Below are 21,866 nucleotides of genomic sequence, written 5' to 3' on the forward strand. Positions count from 1 at the left end.
TCCCTGCAGGTGGGGCAGGAACCAAGGGGATATAGGAAGTGGGCATAGGACTGCCAGGGACCTATGTATTTTTTTGTATTTTTGGTAGAGATGGGATTTCACCATATTGGTCAGGCTGGTCTCGAACTCCTGACTTGTGATCCAGCTGCCTCGGCCTCCCAAAGTGCTGGGATTACAGTCGTGAGCTACCATGCCTGGCTACAATTTCTTCTTCTTTAAGAGTGCATGCTAACCACAGCTGGCTGAGGAACTGGGTAGGGCCTAGGCAGTGCAAGGCCAGTCCAGGCTGGCTCCTGATTGACCCTCTCGCTTCAATTCTGTTCGTGTCGGGGATTGTCCTCCCATTTCAATACCTTCATTCTTTTATTTCTTCTTTTTTCCATCAAAAATTTGGGGTGCCTATTACATGTCAGATGCTTTGCTAAGTACTGTGCAGGCCCTGAGATGAATAAGACCCAAGAATGACTTTTACTAAAATTTAAGCTCCAAATAAGAAACACTCATTGAATCTCCAGTGTTTAGGAGAGCATCTGGCACATAGCAGCTACTCAATAAATATTTGGTGACCAAGTGAAGATACTCACAGTGATAGATACATGAACAGGGCAAAATGAGATTGTAACTGCTCCTTCCTAGTATGACTTGCAAGGCCCTCCCTGCTCTGGCCTTAACCATTCTAGTCCAGTAATGCCAAACTCTGCCTTGGTTGCGCAGATATCATTCAGGGCATTTGCTGCCTCGGGCCTTGGTTCATGGCGTTCTCTCTGCTTAGTATTCATGCCTTACTCTCATCCTTTCTCCCTCCCTTCTTACCTTACATCTTTCCCTAACTCTTATCTTAAGATTAGTAATGTACTTAATGATTATTAGTTGAGCACCTACAACATGCAAGGAATTATACCAGAAACTGGTGACGTGGTGATGAACCATGACCTTAAACATGTCCTCATGCTCACGGGGTATATGTTATGTAGGGGAAGAAGAAGAATTAAGGTGACGCAATTAGTTGTCTTGTGGTAATTGTGACGCATGCTATGAAGGAGAACATGTGCTATGAGCACAGAAAGCAGAGGAACCTTGCCTAGACTTGGAGGTCAAGAGAACCTTGTCTGAGGAACAGTGCTTACATTGCAGAAGGAGAAGGTAGGGGAGCGGGAAGGAAACTTTTGAGTCTGGGAAAACAGCATGAGCAAAGCCTTGGAAGTGAAAGGAGCACAGTTTGTCTGAGGAACTGGAATAAGCCAAGATCTTGCTTGGGCTTCATCCTCTCTAGGAATCCTTCCTTTGTATTTCCCTAAGAATATTTTAGGCACCTTTCCTCAGAGCTGTAATGATTCTCTGTGTGTAATTCCACCATTGCCCTGTGTTTCTCACATTGTAATAAAATCATATATGATTACGTATGTATATACCAGGTGTTTCTTCCTGTCTAGACGATAAGCCTTTAAAAGGCAATTTTTTTTTAATGTTTATTTTAAGTTCAGGGGTACAAGTGCAGGTTTGTTACATAGGTAAACTTGTGTCATTGGGGTTTGTTGTACAGATTGTTTCATCACCCAGATATTAAGCCTCGTACCCATTAGTTATTTTTCCTGATCCTCTCTCTCCTCCCACCATCTGCCTTCCACTTTCCAAAAGGCCCCAGTACGTGTTGCTCCCCTCTCTGTGTCCATGTGTTCTCATCATTTAGCTCTCACTTATAAGTGAGAACATGCAGCATTTGGTTTTCTGTTCCTGTGTTAGTTTGCTGAGGTTAATGGCCTCCAGCTCAAGGCAATTATTTTTTAAGTCCCAGCACTTAGCAGTGCATGATATGTTGGAGGTGACTGGTAAATGTTAATTGAATAAAACGAAGAATGAATGATAGCAGGAAGCTCAGAATTATGCTCTGGAATAGCTTCCTGAAATAAAGCTCATCGTTTAGCCACCATCTTTCACAACCAACCCAACTAGTGAAGGACTGAGAATTCTAAACGATGGTGGAGGGGCTCTACTGTCAAGGGAGGAGCTGAGGACCATGACGGTGGTTTTCTTAAAACAACAACAACAAAAAGCATTTTTGGTTCCTCTATCACATGGATGAATGCCCAGGAAGTTTATTTTTAACTGCCAAGACACCGCTGGTTTCACAATCCTACTATGGTTCAAAAGAAAATTTAGGGTACCCACAAAGGGCTGCCAACTTTTTGCTTGTCAGATAAAGACATTAAAAAATAGATTCTGCTATTACCATCAATTCATTTATAAAATCTCTCAATTTAAAGAGGACTCCTTTGGATCAAACACATTTAGCTTTAGGGAAAGTTCACTGTACTGTCATGTTTGTTATCATTTTGCTGGAACCCCGTAGTGACATTTGGGACAATCTTTATGTAAGAGCAGTGACTGCAGGTAGAAGATACCCGGCTGACTGGGATGGTGTGAGGGAGGGGTGTCCAGGAGGAGGGGGATGGCTGGGTCCTGAAGGGCCCGCAGTTGGGTGATCCTGGCTTGCAATCCACTTGAAGAAATTATCTCCAGCAAAATGTCCAAAAGCAATTCAGTGATGTCTCTGGGTCACTCTGGGCATTAATTTGAATAGCAAATATCTATGCTAGTAAAATCTGCTCTTCTTTAATTTAGGTTGACACAACTGAACAGCTGAAAAGAATAGCCCAAATGAGAATTGTTGAATATGACTACAAACCTGAATTTGCATCTGCAATGGGAATAAACACTGCCCATCAAACAGGTACACACACACATTCCCCTTTTAATTCTATCTTGTCAACTGTTAAAATTTTCATTTCCTTTTTATTTTGAGGTTCTGTACTATGGCATTTGACAACTCTATGTTGATCTAACCTGTGCTCTGTGAAACTCATAGTCACTAGAACAGGAAAGGTTAAATAATTTCTGTGTCATTTTTTATTCAGCACCCCACTCCTCTACCCCAAGGTACTATACTGGTGGAGGGGGTTGAATATATAGTTTTTTTCACTGGAGTCCTCTTGCTCACGGGCTCAGGGTTCCAGGCAGATGGCAGCTCAACCTGTATGAGGACCCGCATTGGGCCGTGGGGAGATGGAGGGAGAAGGTGGCAGGGTAAGTGGATCTAGATAAGAGACGGGGTAAGCAAAGTGATGTTTATACTCCAATCCAAGAAACCTAAAGAAGCAAGAAGTATTTTAGGGGCAAAGCCTTCATATGGGAAAAGAAAGGAAATCAAGCTAATGCCCCACCTTTGCTTGTATGCACAGGGATTTTCTAACATTTGGCCCAGAGTCTCAAAAAGGAAAAAAAAAAAAAAAGCAGAGAAAACAACACTCCCACTTTTAATTCTATAGTGGTTCTTGGCTCAAAATTCCTTCTTTGCCACAGATGTATTGTAGATCAAAGCAAAAGCTTAGTGAGGATTTTCTCCAGAAAGATCTTTCTTTGAAGATTAAACCTGTTGGAGTGTTTCGTTATAGGAATGATTGCCCAGGAGGTGCAAGAAATCCTGCCCAGAGCAGTAAGAGAGGTTGGTGGTGTCACCTGCGACAATGGAGAGACCTTGGAGAACTTCCTCATGGTTGATAAGGTAATCATTGAAAAGATATCAGCTGCTATCACTGTCACTCTAGGGATAAACCTCCTTCTGTGGTAGTACAATGGGCTGAAACATCCAACCAGGAAGTGGGACATTAAAAGAATTCTTCACTGAGTTGTGGAGTGAGTTGGTATTAACTATCTTATAATTGATACTCAGTTTGATCATCAGCACCAAAAAGAAGTTCCATATGATAAAAAGAAAAATGCACATGCAATAGTAAGGATTCCAGTTCAGCAGGTCTTATTGTTGGAGAAAAGCTGGAACTAGGAAAGTACACTTAGCATGAATCCACTTTAAACAAGGGCCAAACATCATGATAAATACTGAGAAAAAGTTTTAATTAGACTTCATCTTTTAAAATGGTAATAAACTTATGAAAATGCATTATATTTTATGTAATGCAACTTAAATTATAATTACACAATGTGCTTTTTCTTAGAATGATTAAAGATTAAGGGAAGTGTTGACTTTTTTTGAGCATAGTTTTTTTTTTATATATAAAATTGTGTTTGACTTTTACAGTATAATCATAAAGTGGGTCATTTTTACAAAGATATTCATAGGCCTAATCATTTTTTTCCAAGGCCCTCTCTTAATTCTTTGATATTCAAATCATTCTCTTTTGAAGGAATGCCATCATGCCTGTAGATTAGCTCCTCTTCATTTCGTAATTGGTCTAAATCTGCCTGTTTCTTGCTTGTCTATGCTATGTGTATGGTTTGAGGAGATCCCTAATACCACATCTATTGATTCTATGAAATCTTGCATTTTTTGCAAGGTTTGCAAATGCACTCTGATGCTGATTTGTTTTATGCTGCATTAGTATATTTGATGCTGAGAGAAAATACTAATTGATATAAGAGTTTTGTAGTCATGGGGAGAGATGCTTGAGTGGAGACTAATTTATAATTTGTTATTGGAGGCAATGCTCCCTGAACTTCAAAGTGCATATGCATCACTGGGAATCTTATTAAAATGCAGATTCTGATTCTGCAAGAAAGGGGTGAGGCCAGAGAGCCTCCAGGTGATGCCAATCTTGCCAACCTTGCCGGTCAGAAGCCACATTTGGAGCAGCAAAGCAGAGGATGCCTTTTCGTTAGGCCCCACCACCATCTGCCACATACCAGCTCCTGTACCACAAACAGGGTGGTTTCATAACAAAATTGCTGGATCATATGGCAACTTAGATGACAGGGTCTGGGAGGCCTGCTTAGCCCAGGGCTGCAAAAGCAGAGTGGCAGAACTGGAGTGGTTGACCTACTATCTCCTGCTTCCCAAGAACATATCTTCCACAGAAGCAATTCTTCAGTCTCTCTCCCAGATCTAGGCCGTCATTTCACTTGAGAGCTCTATCATGAAACACTTATTTATATATTTATTTCCCAGGTTTTTTTTTTTTATTGTGGTGAAATACACAAAACATGACATGTATTATCTTAACCATTTTAAAGCATACGGGCCACTGATATTTGATACATTCATCATGTTGTACAGCCATCACCGCCATCCATCTCCAGAACCTTTTTCATTTTGTAAAACAAAAACTCTATACGTGTTAAACCATAACTCCCCGTTATCCACTTTCCCTAACCCCGGCAACCACAATTCTATTGTCTGTTTCTATGATTTTGACTATGTATAAGCAGAATTATAGAGCATTGGAGCATTTTTTTGTTTTGTGGCTGTCTTATTTCACTTAGCTTAATGTCCTCGAGATTCCTCTATGTTACAGCATGTGTCGAAATTTCCTTTCTTTTTAAGGCTGAATAATTTCACTTTCATTCACATTTTGCTTATCCATTCATACATTGATGAACTTTTGGGTTGCTTCCATGTTTTACCTATTGTGAATCATGCTGCTCTGATTGTGAGTATACAATAATATCTCTTCAAGATTCTTTTTTCAGTTTGAGGGGAATATTTACTCAGAAGTGAAACTGCTGTATCATATGGCAATTCTATTTTCAATTTTTTGAGGAACCGCCATACTGTTACCCATGTGACTATATCGTTTTACATTCCCACCAACAGTGCCCACAGAGTCCAGTTTATTCATGTCCTCACCAAACTTTTAATTTTCTTTTTCTTTTTTCGAATAGTAGCCATCCAAATGGGTCTGAGGTGATATCTCATTCTAGTTTTGATTTACATTTCTATAATCATTAGTGATGTTGAGCATCGTTTCATGTGCTTATTGTTCATGTATACATCTTCTTTGGAAAAATGTCTATTCAAGTACTTTGCCCATTTTTGAATTGGGTTGTTTACTGTTGTTAGGTTTTAGGAATTCTCTATATATTCTGGATACTAATCCTTGATAAGATATATAATTTGCAAATATTTTCTCCCATTCTGCAGGTTGTCTTTTCACTTTCTTGATAGTGTCTTTATGTACAAAAGTTTTCAATTTTAGGCCGGGCGCGGTGGCTCAAGCCTGTAATCCCAGCACTGTGGGAGGCCGAGGCGAGTGGATCACGAGGTCAAGAGATCGAGACCATCCTGGTCAACATGGTGAAACCCCGTCTCTACTAAAAATACAAAAAATTAGCTGGGCATGGTGGCGTGTGCCTGTAATCCCAGCTACTCAGGAGGCTGAGGCAGGAGAATTGCCTGAACCCAGGAGGCGGAGGTTGCGGTGAGCCGAGATCGCACCATTGCACTCCAGCCTGGGTAACAAGAGCGAAATTCCATCTCAAAAAAAAAAAAAAAAAAGTTTTCAATTTTAATGATATCCAATTTATCTATTTTCTCTTTTGTTGCCTATGCCAGTGGTGTTCTATCCAGGAAATCATTGCCAAAGCCAATATTGTAAAGATTGTGCCCTTTGTTTTAAGAGTTTTATGATTTTAGGTTTTACATTCATGTTTTTGATCCATTTTGAGTTAACATTTCTGTTAGGTAAGAGTCCAGCTTCGTCCTTTTGTATGTGGATATCCTGTTTTCCCAGCACCATTTGTTGAAAAAACTGTCCTTTTCCCATTGAATGGTCTTGGCATCCTTGTCAAAAATCATTTAACCATATATGTGAGAGTTTATTTCTGTGCTATTTATTTTATTCCATTGATTTGTATGTCTGTCTTTATGCTAGTCCCACACTGTTTTGATTACTGTAACTCTGTAGTAAGTTTTAAAATCAGAAAGTGTGAGTCATACAGCTTTGTTCTTATTTTTTGGGATTTCGTTGTCTGTTTTCAGGCTCTCTTAAGATTCCATATGAATTTTAGAATGGACCTTTCTATTTCTGCAAAAAATAAAAAAATTAGGATTTTGATAGGGATTGCATTGAATCTGCAATTTTTTGAGCATAGTTTTTTTTTTTTTTTTTTTAAAATTGTGTTTGACTTTTACAATATAATCATAAAGTGAATCATTTTTACAAAGATATTCATAGGCCTAATCATTTTGTTCTGTTTGTTTATACCTTCTTTAATTTATCTCAGCAATGTTTTAAAGTCTTTATTGTACAAATCTTTTACCAACTTGGTAAGTTAATTCATAAAAGTCTTATTCTTTTTGATGTGATTGTAAATTGAATTTTTTTATTTTTCTTTTCAGAATAATTATTATTGTATAGAAATGGAGCTAATTTTTGTATTTTGACTTTGTATCCTGCTACTTTGCTCAGAGATTTATTTTTAATAATAAAATACTGAAGTTTTCCATTAAGTTACTTAAAAAATAAAATAGGGCCTATTTTTAGAAACTATTTTATTATTTTAGGGCCTATTTAGATGTTTTATTTTTTGAAGAAAATTATTAGAAAACTTTAGTATTTTAATATTAAAATCAAAGCTTATTTTCATAAGCTTTCTGTCATGAAAAGAATGGAGTATATGCACAGATATTAGTCCCAGGGAACAGCCTTGGGAGCATGTCACCAGGCTGCCAAGGTGGGGGCTTCTGGGTTTACCCTCTGGAGGCAGCTCTATAACCTCTGGTTGCGGCCCTTCACTAGAACACTCAAAAAGAAGTGTTCCTGAGTGGCAGTGTGTAGGTAATGTCTTCCTGTGGCAGCCAAATAATGAGTTCTCTCCTTTGTTTCCAGTATTTTCCCATTCCCTAGTTGAGTTGAATGGAAACAGTTGAGACAGAATCTTCTCTTTCTAAGAGGAGTTCCAAAGGCCATCCTCCTTCTTCCAGGAGAGGCTACAACCTAAGCTCATTCCTAGGAAGACAAACTCAGAGGTCTGGGGAGGTAGGGGGTAGCATTCCTGTTCCAGGTAGTCAGACTCATTCATATGTCAACTGAGGAGAAAACCATGACAAGCCAGTACTCAGTTTAGAAGTTGGTAAAACTCACAGGACCCCAGGATGGAAATGTGATTCTCTTAAAAACAGGACTTCGTAGTGATGCAGTCTATGGAGACGTCATTAAGGCCACACAGAATATGTAACACCACAAGCTAATGAACATCTCCTCACTCTGATGCTGCAGGAGAAGCCCAGCGGCAATGTTCTTTGGCTCTCTTCTGAGGATATAGACTTTGTTTGCTAGTTTAACCCTCAACATGGTGGGATATACCTCCCTACCTTACAAAATCCTCACAGAGCATCTCCTTTTTCTTTCTTATTAAGAATACAGGTAATGTGGCTCCTCTTGTCCCATGTTCTTCGTTAATTGTAAAATGAGCAGGATGTACAGTGAGACTCTTGCTTTCCTGGCCTTCTACCTATTCATGTAAGCAGTGTGGCTTTGGTTGCCATGTGCAGAGCTGCTTGTACTAAGGAAGTTTCTAGGACATCCTGGGCTTCATGTACTGTAATAAGTGGAGGAGGTCAGATGAAGGTACAGCCTCTCCATTCTTCACTCCATTTCTGTCCCACCACCTGATCCTTTTTTGTAAAGAAATTTTCATTGAAGCTCAAATGCAACTTACAAAAATGTTGAAATATTGCTATGTCACTTCTGCATGTACTATAATATTGGGGTTCATGGATTTAGGGTGCCCTCAGCTCCCCTGAGAGGGTGTTTCTCCAGGTTTTTGGTCTCCTGCCCTCTCAAGAATGAGAGAGGGGACCATGGCGCAGTGCGCAGTAAATACTGGACTTAAAAGTGTTTGTAGAAAGTGATTTATTTAAAGAGAGAAAAGGAGAAGGAGAGAGAAAGAGCTAACTCTCACACTGAGTGAGAGAAAGTAAGGCCGCTCTCCTACGGAGCGGGAAGGGTTCCTAGAGGGGCAAAACCAGAGAAGAAAAGCTCCTCTCACACTGAGTGAGAGAATCCAGAAAGACGGAATCCAGGAGAGGAAAGCAGCTTCCACACTGAGTGGAAGGGAATGGAGAGAGATGGAGTTCAGGAGGGGAAGACAGGCTTCCATGAGAGAGTGTGGAAGGGGACTCCAGAGAGGAAATCCAGGAGAGAGAAAGATGGCTTCCACGAAGGGAGTGTTTGTGGAAGGGAATTTAAACATGGAGTCTGAAGGGACCTGGAAGATGGGGACTTTTAACCTGGGAGGAACCCCCACCTTCTCTAAGACCCCAGGCCAGTGAAAGGAGTTCCTTAGAACTTCCCCTGGATTGATTGACTCTTAGTTTCTTCCCACACCAGCGAAATTTAAACATAAACCGTTACATCTCCCAGATGGAGAGAGATGGGAGCGGGGCATGGCTCTAGGAAGTTCTTGCCCTTAAAGCTATGCCCCCTTGTGGACCCAGAAAGAGAATACATTCCTTGAGTACCTCACAACTTGATGCCAAAATAGGAAAAAGAATGGCTGGATCTTTATAGACTGTCCATGCAAACAACCAATGTGGGTGATCTTTGTCAAAGTTAGTACAAGCAGCTTTTCTTTCTCTCTCCTCAGGAGAGATGACCTTAAAAACCTTAAAAGATAAACTTCCTATTTGGGGTAACTTGCCTCTTCTCATAAATTCCCCATAGTTTCCCTGTGCTCCAGTGAAGGCCCAGTGGCACGAGGTAGAGTGAGAAGGATTGGGAGTGACCCTGAGAGCAAGGGGAACTGTAGACACTGTGGCCTAACCCTGCTTTAGACTGGTGGCGGCTTGGCCCTTTTTTGCTTGTTCATCTGTCTCTTTACTTAGCAACTTTGTTTCTGTGATTCTTTAGGGGTAGGTGATTACATTTTTTGAGCATTATTATTAGATGTGCTTGGTATAAGAAAAATACCCAGTGCATATAAGTACTGCCTTAAAGTAATTCACAACTGAACATTTATACAGGTGAGGTACGTATGTCTCATGAATAATTATTCCTTGGACAGTTCAGTTTTTTAAATTTAAGATTGCATGCTATACACCACCCTACGGTGGCTTAGTATGTGGCTACTTTTTACTCATTGATTCTATTTTTTTTAGTCATAATGTACCAGGAATTGTCTATTTGAATGATGCAATGATAACCCTTAGTTCCTGTCTCCAAGTAGCATATTGTCTAATAAAGCTCTAAGTTATAATGTGAGAAATACAATGAGATGCATAAATAAAGCACTACATCAGTTCGGAGGAAGGACAGACGATACCTGGAGACTGGGCAGAGGCTCCCAGATGGAAAGGAAGGGGGAAGACTTAAGCAAAAAAGACACGACAGACCTTGGGACTGAAAGGGTGGCCAAGGGAGGACGATGACCTCTCAAATCTTCCTTTTTCTCATCCATGATATGCAGTTAAACACCAAGTCCTATTTTTCTTCCTTTAGCAATATCTCTTATATATCAGTTCTCTTCTTTATACTCTTATTCTTTCCATTTTTCTCCCACATTATTATAATGATCTCCTAACTGATCTGCTAGCCACCAATAGAATTGTCTTTCTTAAAAACAAAGCAAAACAAATCTTTGATCAGACAGTCTTCCTTTCCCACTGGTTCATTACTGGCTACAGACTGTTCTAACCCCTCCACAATCTGGATGGAGTCTTCTCTAACTCATTTCCGAATGCTGCCACTAAGCTTTTAATCCCATGAAAAATGCCTTCAGTGTAGCCAGACTAGATGACCTTCTCACCTTTTCTCAAATAAGCTGGGTGCTTTCAGAATATGATGCGTTTGTGTCATTACCTTGGAAGCCTTTGCTACCGCTCAGCACTCTGCACTGAAAACTCCTACATATTCCTTCAAAATCCCGGCATTTCCCTGTACTGCCTACTTTTTATCTCTCTCTAGTAGCTTCCACTGCTCCCCTTACCCGGACACAGGTACCTCTTGTTTGCCAGCTCCTCCTCCTCTGTTTCTCAATCCTACCAATTATGTTTCTGCCTCAGACCTGTTTTGTTGAGTGGTTCTCAGCCCTAACGACTCTTCAAATGATCTCATCATTTGGACCTCAATGCCAAGGCCTTCCTTAACCACCCATCTAAAATAGTCCCTGCAGCACTTGGTTTCATTTTGTTTATAATAGTCAGGGCCACTGTGAGAATGTGTAGTGCCTTTGCTCTAATTTTTAAAAAGATGCCTCCTCTGGCTGGTGCAGACCCTGTCCACCCCCTCAGTTGGGCCTCTGTGCTGTAAACAAACTACAGATTTTTTCAGGGCAGCCTGGAGGGTATTTGTCCTTAACTGAAATTGTCTTCTTTATTCACTGATTTTTTCTTTGCCAATCTCTCCTATTAATTATATGAGATCAGAAATGTATGTTTTTTAAAAATATGTATTCAACACTTTATTGTGGCTTTTACCCCAGAACTTCAAGTACTATAGGAATTCAACAAATATTGGTAACATGAATTAATGAATTCTGTGATGCCTTGGTTGATCCTGTTTCTGTACCGCCTTAGGCCTCTGCACACACATCTTCTAGAGTATTTACCATGTTGTATTGCCATTCTCTTTCCATTATCTTTCTCCTTCACTAGACTGTGAGGCTCCTGAGGTCAGAGAATCTGCCTCATCAATGATGTGTTGATTAGTACAATATCTGACACTTGTGGATACCCCTGATAAAAATGTGTGTATATTAATGCCTGAGTTTTAAAATCTCCATGAAAGGAAGAGAAGTAGTTTTATTAACTTAAGGAAACCTGAAGGAGAAGTGATTTTCTTCAGGAAAAGATAAAGTCAGTTTTGGCTTTGAGATGTCAACTGAACATTCAGATAAAAAAAAAATGTCCAGAAGGTGACTGTGAGTGTAGAACTTTGGAGGGCAGTTAGGGTAGGAGGAAGCTGCAGCCATTGGTGAAGATATTGATTAAGAAGGGAACGATTATGGGTGTAGGTCACAGGTTACTATCTTATGGCCAAGTCTGGCATGCAGACATTTTTTTCCCCCATAGTGTTTTAAAACATTTCAGATTTGTTACTTACATTTAAAACTTAGGAGATCTTCATAAAAATATCAGATTTGTGACACCTTTGAAATATCAGAAGGGCTGGGCACTTGTGCTGGGAAGTGGCTCCCCCAGTGAGGCTTCATGTGCCCTCATATCACTGCTACCTGTTACCTTCTTGGCCCTATGGGCTTTTGAGTTTATATGGAATGAAAAACAAAAAGAACCAAAGAACCAAAAGCAACACCTTGAGGAACATACCCAGTTTGGGCCTGTAGAGGAAGAAGAGAACCTGTGAGGGCTGAGAGGATTGGATGAAAGTAGGAGGAGGACATGGGGCAAGCACAGTGTCAAGTCAAGTGAATGAATAGGATCAGTAAGGAAATGAGGAGGAGAGAGACGAGCTGTGAGGCTCTCTCTGGAACAAATACAAGGAGTGGGGTGCAGGATGCACACAGACTTAATTTTGTAAAATACCACCTATTGTTGCTCAGTTCTAATTCATAACAGCATTGCATGAGGCTTACTGTTTCTCTGTATCCTCAACACCTGACATTATCAGACTTTCTAAATTTTGCAATTCTGCTTGAGTTAAAGTGGCACCATATTGTTATAATTTATCTTTCTCTGATTAGTAATAAAGTTGTGCATCTCTTTCTTACGTTAGCTATTAGGTTTTCCTTCTGTGAATGGTTTGACTCAGTGTTTCATTGGGTTAACTTGTCTTTTTCAGGATGAGAATATAACTTTTCACTTGACTATTATTTTATTCTTTCCTGGTAGTTTCAAAAATAAAATTAATATACCAAGTCTATAATAATAGCTTAAGAGACTGACACTTATTTTCTATTTCAATGTGTGTTAGCTTCCTTCCAAGTGCTAATTACACCTTTGAACTGTATTATTTATTTGTGGTTTACTTGTTATTGGTCAATCTCTCCCACTAGAAAATATGCCCTATGAGGGCAGAGATCCTGTCTGTTTTGTCTAATTGTTTTATCCCTGCACTCAGGTGACTGTCTAGCATATTTAGGTGCTCAATAAAGAGCTACTGATTGTGTTCATCAATTGAATATTGAGGTGCATGTGTCAGGTACTGAGTCTCCCTGAGGAGTCACAAGACAAAGTCACTGCCTTCAAAAGGAGCTTGTTAGTCATCTTGGTAAGACAAGAAATCAAAGAATTACAACAAACTATGACATTTGCTAGTTCAACTGGGAACTTGTCTCAGTCAAAGAACTCAAGCCCTTTCCACAGAAAATTGCACTTAAACAAAAATAACAAAAATTAAATGAGGATTCTAACAAAGGGCAACAGTATTGCACACAATTTTAAACACTTTTATGAATCTTGTGCTCTTTCCATGTAAAGCAGAAGAGAAATGAGTCCAAGATTTATCCTCTTTGCAAGAGAAATATGCATGCTAGGGAAGCCTGTCCTCCAGAGACCTGTTAAAAAGCCACCTGGAAGTCTGAGCTTCCACACCATCCCAGCAGCCTGCTTTTCTGGTTTAAGGATTCTATTTTTTAAAATCCGTATCAGGGCCCAGTACACTCTCCACAAAATAAACTCCTGGACAAAAATCTAAAGCTGAGCTTATTCAAAGCTCAGACAATTGCCAGACACACCCATTGGCTAAAGACAGTTTTTCTCCCTTTGGCAATCATTTTTACAATGCTTGATTACAGGCTCTTTCATTCTCATGGTTTTATTATACAACATCAGTCCATGCAACATCAGAGGCATCATTTACCATAAAGAGAGATTTTCAAGTCTGCAATACTCTCTTATGAGGAAAGAAATAAGGGCCTATTTCAGCTTCTTGAAGCTTGCTTTGCCATCAGGCTAAGTTACCTTCATTCAGTGTTGTTAAATAAAGGACAAATTGTAGCTTCCGAAGAGAGGAGAAATCAACTCCTCTGCCTGGCTGTGCCCCAGTATCTTGGGCACATTATCTTTAGGCCTGCAATGGACCCGGGAGCTTCCAAGCTGTGTTCTGCCGAGTCCAGGGGTTTCCTGGAAGGCGTTCGGGTGAGGGAGACCTCAAGGGCTTTTGTGTGTTTCCTGAGCGAATCCCCTCCCAAAGAGGAAAGGACCTAACCTGGGTAGAAGCTGGTTTGTTAGGTATAATCAAATCACCAGCCCATTGCCCTAGATGAGAAACACTAGTGTGTGTTTAATTCACTCACATTTCCATGGGCATTTCCCAACATGAAAAAGGAATTTGGACCTTAGGTGATTTCTTTGTTTTTGTTTGGTTTTGGTTTTTGCTTCTCTGAGAGAAACTTCAGATAAAAGAATAAACTAGAAGCTGGTACTCTCTTCATTTCTTTAGAGAGCAACACTATGGCCTCTCAGTGCCTCGTGGCATGAACCACTTGTAAGATATTTATTTATTTAATCCTCAAATGTGTACTGAGTTATAGTCTGTGCTGGAGAGCCAACTATGGAGGAGATGTGAGTTCTGTCCAGGTGAGCTTACTCTCCAGGTAAATCTGACACCAAGTTTAAGGAAGGTGGGAGGAGGGAGGACAAGTGACTCAGGTAGAGGAAGCAGCATGTGCTAGATCCAGAGGCTAGAGGAATCCTGCTATGTTGAGTGAATGGCAAATGGTTCAATATAGTGAGAACATGGAGCATGAAGGGGGCTGTAGTGAAAGATGAGTTTTAGACAAGGGACATCTGCTCTGAGCTCACTAACAGCTCTGATTTCACAAATGCCTCCCTGTTGTTTTCATGTGCACATACACTTGCCAAACTGCCTCTAGTGCCCATTTAGAAAACGTGCTCATTCTGTGCATATGAACCCTAACACCATAGCAAAGCTCAAACAGTGAGTAGAAGATTCTCTGGTGATTTGAAGCAGTTGCTACCTTTGCCTTCACAGTCACATTGGCACATTTTGGTGGCAAGTTGGTTTAGTCATTTCTACATCACAACTGTAAAGCTGTGTTTCAGCTGAGGTAGTGGACCCCATTTAACACTGTTAATAGCTGGACAAAGTAGAGTAATTAACTCGGTTCAATTACAAAATAGTTCTTCATCAAGGGTGAGGATCAAATGGGGAAACTTTTCAAAATGTCCCTCAGCCATAATGAATTCAAGCTTCTTTAAAATGTGTGGGGGGTTTTTGTAGAGATGGGGTCTCACTATGTTGCCCAGGCTGATCTTGAACTACTGGCCTCAAGACGTCCTCCCACCTCGGCCTCCCAAAGTGCTGGAATTACAAGTGTGAGGCAATGTGTCTGGTCCATGAATCTAAGATTCTGCATGGGGTCCAGACATGTGTATTTAAAAAACCTCCTCAGGCATCTGTGACATGGCTTCCTGGTTAAAATCTGTTCATCTAGACCTAATCACTTGTATAGAAAAGAACATTTTCAGAAAAACTCTAGATTATAGTTTTGAACATATTTATACTGGCCTCAGAACTGCAGATATTTCAGTAAATGTCAATCCCTATAATATGTATTGGAAATTTACTTTTCAGTAATTTTCTATTGGATGGATCCATAAAGTCAGAGCCAGCCACAATTACAGTCAGGAAAGTGGTGGTAAATTTCCTCTCCGCGTTTACTTCCTCTTGAATAGGAAAGCATATGAATTAGCTCCTTGCCTATTGGATCTACCTGGAAGATATATGGTGCTGGCAAATTTGAGTTGGAGAAATTAAAGCTGGCCTTTTATCATTATTGACAGGTAACTGGACAATTGCAGCCATTGCTTGTATCCTATGAGGCAGTATTGAAAGTCCTGTTGAGGAAAATACTACAGAAAGAGCTTACTGTGGTTTAGAGGGAGCTTTATTATAATTCTCCATAGTCTGCTTTGGCTTGAGCTAAATCATAAATTAATATATTAAGCAAATATTTTTTTATTAAAGAAGTTGGTCCCAAGGGGAAAAAAAGAAAATCAGTAGTGTCAGTGAGGATGGAGAGAAGCGGGCAGCTTTGGGAGATTCAGGATGCAGAGCTGACAGCCTGGAGTGGTAGGTTGCCGCCAGTGAGCAGGGTGCAGGGAGGGGTCAGAGAGGACGGCTGGAAATCTGCTTTGGGCTGCTGGTGTGCATCAGCTGACCATGTGATCCACTGTAAATAATTTGGCTGTAATTATAGTATAAGGCTCTCTACAGGGTAAATATAGTAAATAATGATATAACATTTTTCATGAGTTAGAATCACAGAATGCTGTTTTCAGCTTCATAATTTCTGCCTTATTTTTATTACAACAAATTTAGAAATAAAAGAAAACCTGTACCAGGATTAGGAAATTTAGAAGGGCTTTTGTCAGGAGATTTTTGTTTTTGTTTTGTCATTTAAAAAAACACACTGCTAACGAAAAATTTCAAATATATAAAACACTAGAGAGAAGAATAATGAAACCCCATGTATGTCTCACTCAAATTTCCCAATTATTAATATCAATTCTTGTCCAATCTTATTTTATTTAAATCACTCACCAACTACCCTCTCCTACCAACTAGATTATTTAAAGCAACCTCCAGCATCATACTGTTTAATTATATATTCTTCAATATTTTTTTCTAAAAGAAGGATGACCTCTTAAAACCGAAACCACTATAACATGATCACACCTAAAAATGCACAGTAATTTCTTAATATTATCAAATCCAGTTGGTGTTGAAATTTCCCCAATTGTTTTTCCATATGTATACATAAAACAAAGAAACAAATACACGTAATAGTTTGAGGATCATTGCCTAGATCTGTTGTTTCATTAGGAGTTGGAAAACAGTGATACTCTATCATTTCTTCTTTCTTTATTCTCCAGAATTTATTATCTGGAATTCTTAAATGAACTTTCAAATATGTAGATGTTATATAAGACAGGCAGGATAAAGTTTTATTCTTTTCTTTATTTGTAACATTTCAGAAAAATGAGTTACACCCTTAATATCTCCCAAAGGTGATAATAAAATATTTTTAAAGATTGAATAGCATTTTGGATGCTTTTAAAGCACATTTGATTCTTTGATCATGGTAATTAGTCCTTTGATGTTCTATCTTTGGCCAATGAGCACTTCTTTAGTTAGCTCCTGAGTCATTGTGACCCAACCACAGTACTCTGTGATAGGCTCCTTATTTTCTTATATTGTAAGATATTCCAGGTTTACTTCAGAGAGATCCTACCCCAAATCTGGAAAAGTTCTGGGTCCTTTCACTGGGAATGGTATTTGGAGGCTACAATGAACAGTGTTCATTGTTAGTACGTTGGAAATTTTCTTCCAGTCCTTTTTAGTTGACGTAGCTAGAAAAATGTTTTCTTTTAAAAAATAAAACATCAGGAATTCAAAGTAATATTTCTAATTTAAATTTAGATTTTCTAGGCTTTTACTAAATGTTTTAATTTTATGGTTACATCTCTTTTCTTAAATGCTAAAAATCTTGGTTTATAGCATTATTAACTACATATTTGTTTTATCCAAACATATATGTGTGCTTCCTATGTGTATATAATCCATCACTGTTATTACTAGCAATATGATTATTGAAAAGCTTAAGATTCCTTTTCTGGTTGATTTTGTTTGTTTTATTTTTGTCTTTCTGGGAATGGGCAGTCAAATTATTGTGCTTTTAAGTCACTTAATATCAATCTTCTCTGTAGGGTTAAATCAGAAACTCAATACCTAATTTGTTTTATTTTGTCTTCTATTTCTAGGATGTTTTTAAAATTTTGGTTTTTGGTTTTTTTTTTTTTTTTTTTTTNGGAGTTTCGCTCTTGTTACGGAGGCTGGAGTGCAATGGCGCGATCTCGGCTCACCGCAACCTCCGCCTCCTGGGTTCAGGCAATTCTCTTGCCTCAGCCTCCTGAGTAGCTGGGATTACAGGCACACGCCACCATGCCCAGCTAATTTTTTGTATTTTTAGTAGAGACGGGGTTTTCACCATGTTGACAGGATGGTCTCGATCTCTTGACCTTGTGATCTGCCTGCCTCGGCCTCCCAAAGTGCTGGGATTACAGGCGTGAGCCACCGCGCCCGGCCTTTGGTTTATTTTTTATACGTATTTAAAATACTCACATATTCTAAACGTGAATTTATAAAACAAGGTATATTCAAAGAATCTGGTTCTATCCATTTCTCCCATCTTGTTTCTTCCTTTTCATTATGTGTAACAATTTTTAGTTAATTTTTGGTTTATTCTTCATTTTATTAATGTAAGAAAATATAAATATGTTTTGTCTTCTTCTTATGCTACAGACTTTGCTCTTTTTTCTTCTTATATTACAGATTTTGCTCCATAACAGTATATGGAGATATTCTCCATTTTTTAGTTGTGTAGTATACTTCTATGCAAATGTCCCACAGTTTATTATCAATTCCCCTATCAATGAACATTTAGTTTGATTTTGGTCTCTTTTATTTCTTAGCTTTCTCTAGGAAATCTATGGAATAAACTCCTAGAAGTGGGTTTATGGGCTCAAAAATAAAAAATATATGTAATTTTGCTAGGTATTGTTAAATTCTACTCCGTAGTGGTTTTATCAATTTGTGTTATTTGGATGGATTTTGAAGGATGAATGGTAAAACTTCAGTAAGAATGTAGGGTTTTCTGATGACATTCAAGAAGCTGATACAAGCATGATTTTTTGTTGTTGGTGGTGGTTTTTGTGTGTGCGTGTTTTTGGTTAAGTTTTCTTAAAGCAAACATAGTCCTCAGAAATCAAACCTTTAGTTGCTTTGTATCCCAAATACGAAAGCTTTCTGCTTTCCTAAGCTGCTACCTCATAGCACTCTTCAATTCACTTATGTCTGTTCTTGCTGAGCATTTCTTGTGCGCAAAGTCATGTGCTAAATTCTGGTGAGATATGCAAATGAATCAACATAATTCTGCCTTCCACGAACTCATGATCCAGATGGCAGACAGACAGGTAACACCTGATACAAGGCAAATGGCCAAGTGATAGAATTGAACATACTTTGAGGACATTGGAGAGTGCGGGGTGCTCTCTGACCAGTAGTCTCTGGGGAGATACTGGGTATGATGGGATTTGGACAGGCCTTGAGGGAAGGCATTTTTATCATAGGTAACTATGGGAATATGAGGTCTCAAACACCGGAGAGTACAGAGTGTTCAGGACGCCTCATCAAATCTGTGTGGCTGCTCTGGGAGTTTAAGAGAGTTCTCCAGTGTATCATGAGATATGTCTGTCTTTGAACATATATTAAGCCTTGAATCTGGAATGTTCAGCTTTTGATTCTTTCTGAGTGATTGCCCTACAGTGTTTGAAACCCTCAAAGCTTCAATTTGCATGATAAGAATCTCAAAGGCATGTAGCCCTGAGTTTGACCCTCAACGGCAAAACAGTCTTATTACCTTGAACTTATCACTTTACAATAGTGGACCAGCCTTTCTGCAATTCAGAGAGTGCTGTGGGATTTTGAACTTGTAAACAGAGAGAGAGAGAGAGAGAGAGAGAGAGAGAGAGGAGGAGAGGTCATGGGGTTGGGATGTGAGTAGGTAAGAGCTTTCCAGGCTTTTAGTTATGGCTGAGAGATGGGCACATGTGTTCATATGACAAGTGAAGTTTGTGGGTAGGGAAGGGGATGGCCCGGACTCTATGGCTTTTTTTGGTCTCCCCTTTCTTTTTCTGATGTGTCAGTGACTTTCTGTGAACAGAAAGAACTATGTGCTTTTTTTTTTGTTTTTTTTTGTTTTTTGAGATGGAGTTTCGCTCTTGTTACCCAGGCTGGAGTGCAATGGCACGATCTCGGCTCACCGCAACCTCCGCCTCCTGGGTTCAGGCAATTCTCCTGCCTCAGCCTCCTGAGTAGCTGGGATTACAGGCACGCGCCACCATGCCCAGCTAATTTTTTGTAGTTTTAGTAGAGACGGGGTTTCACCATGTTGACCAGGTTGGTCTCGATCTCTTGACCTCGTGATCCACCCGCCTCGGCCTCCCAAAGTGCTGGGATTACAGGCTTGAGCCACCGCTATGTGCTTTTTTTTAAAAAAAAAAAAATTGCTTCAAAGTTAGGTTATAATATAAGCAGTACACAACAGTTCATTGGATGTTGAAACAGATATTGACGCATCAAGAATTATTTTCTCATTCATAGATAAAGAAAAGGAAGCCCAAAAAGGTTATTGCATTTTGTCTGGAGTCTCACATCTAGTCGGTGGCAGAACTCAGAGAAAAGCCCAGGTCTTTGTTCCTTCTTCCTTCACATGAGCAATTTGATGCACATTTTACTAGGGAGAACTGGAGTCATTTTCAAGGTACTTTGGTGATGAACACACAAATTAACATTCAGAAGCCTGTTCTGACTCCTCCCTTCCCCTCCCCTCCCTTCCCCTCCTCCCCTCTTTTCTTCTCTTTTCATTTATTTTTTGAGATGGAGTGAAACTCTTATTGGCCAGGCTGGAGTGCAATGGCATGATCTTGGCTCACTGCAACCTCCGTCTCCTGGGTTCAAGCGATTCTTCTGCCTCAGAGTTATAAATATGGAACAATGGCCATTGAAAATAAATCTCCAGATTCCAGACTTACCTATGTCCTTTAGCTCCATTTTTGAGTTACAAGGTCATATTTTCACTTTATTGCAAATTGAACAGAAGCAGTTTTACTACACAGCCAACAGGTTAGGAAGACCGCATTAAGTTTCAAACCTCTCCAGATTTATCTTGAATAAACTTGAAGATGTGTGTGTTTATAACCATTTTCAATGATATATTCCAACTGTCTTTGAATGGGCTGTGGACAGTTCCATAGTGATCTCACATTGTTAATCTATGCACTCTCTTTGATTTTTCCGTTTTAGGACCAGATCTTTATGGAAAATGTAGGTGCAGTGAAGCAGCTGTGTAAACTAACAAATAACCTTGAGGAAAGAATAGAAGAGTTAGAAATATGGAACAAAAAGCTGGCCCGGCTCAAGCGGCTCAGTAGCTGGAAGTCTTCAGCCAGTGAAGCAAGCTCAATCAGGTACATGCAGCCAGGATGGCCACAGAAATTTGGGAAAGGAGAGAGTGAGCTCTTTCCAGAATAAGATCAATCTAAATGATCTTTTTGATCAAACAGCAACTGTTATTTTCTGATAATAATGTATGCATTTTTTTAGAATATTTTGAAGCACAATTGTCTTAAGTGATAACTTTCTTATATTTTTTTCTGTTGCTGTTTTAAAAGTAGAAAAAAAACCCATGAGACATCTGTTTAATAGCAAAAAAAAAAAAAATTGTTATAGGAAGTGCTAAATTTTAGCACAAGGGTGGCTTCTCCTTTAATGAGGAGAAGTGGTCATTTCTAAATTTAGAAAACCATGTTTGGTCCTCAGGGGGAAATTTTTTTTATTTATTTTTTATTGCTTTGGAAGGTAAATGCATATTTTCTGGGGTTTGGTTTTGAGAAAAAGGGAAATGCAGTATTTAATTTATTCAGTTATACTTACTAACGTTCCTTTTCACAAAAGGAACTCTCAATTGCCATGACTTTTCCTTTTCAAATCATCACTATATCGCAAAAGAAATTCATACTGCTGTGTTAATGACGGCCTGGGCCTTTGTCCTATGTCTCCTGGAGAGGCATTTGAATAGTAACCAATTTTCTCTCTCTTTTAAAGCAAATGTAGCAGAGCTGTTAGTGCATCTTCTCCAAGAAGAGCCATTCACAAGAAAACCAACAAGGTAAACAGACAAATTTACAATAAAAGGAGACAGTATTTTCTATTTAGAAAGTCTTTACAGAAATTGGTCAAGAATTTTTTTCTCATTTGTTTGTCGAGAAAATCCATAATTTGTATACTTATGTACTGCATGTGTTTAAATATTAGCCCTCTAGTAGATATTAACTGGCTTTTTGAAGCCACATTTAGAGAAACGAGTACAGAATATATCAATCTTAGAATTATTATCTGCAAGTTTTGTTTATGTTGTCTCCTTCAGGCAAAGCTCCGCAGTTTCCACATGCAGATGGCCTTGTGCTGCCGGACTTGTGTACATGCCTTGACCCCCACCCTCTTATCTTAGGCTTCAGGAGATCCCAAAGGGACTTCAGTTAATCCTCAAATCCCTCCTTTCCCTTTGCTATTTAGTACTAATATGCAAATAGA

The 21,866-nt window shown here is 39.2% G+C and overlaps 1 protein-coding gene across 5 annotated transcripts in view; it reads left to right on the forward strand.

The window, feature by feature from the left end:
- MYRFL (myelin regulatory factor like) overlaps window positions 1–21,866 on the forward strand; it is a 124,572-nt gene that overhangs the window by 76,370 nt on the left and 26,336 nt on the right. For all 5 annotated transcript variants that reach the window (XM_037731627.1, XM_037731626.1, XM_037731624.1 and 2 more), the window contains 4 exons: window positions 2,623–2,731; window positions 3,453–3,562; window positions 20,577–20,740; window positions 21,378–21,441. In XM_037731627.1, coding sequence (XP_037587555.1) covers window positions 2,623–2,731; window positions 3,453–3,562; window positions 20,577–20,740; window positions 21,378–21,441 — 447 coding nt within the window. The remainder of the gene's footprint in view (window positions 1–2,622; window positions 2,732–3,452; window positions 3,563–20,576; window positions 20,741–21,377; window positions 21,442–21,866) is intronic.

The sequence above is a fragment of the Cebus imitator genome, unplaced genomic scaffold, assembly GCF_001604975.1.
Source record: "Cebus imitator isolate Cc_AM_T3 unplaced genomic scaffold, Cebus_imitator-1.0 Scaffold414, whole genome shotgun sequence".
NCBI lineage: Eukaryota > Metazoa > Chordata > Mammalia > Primates > Cebidae > Cebus > Cebus imitator.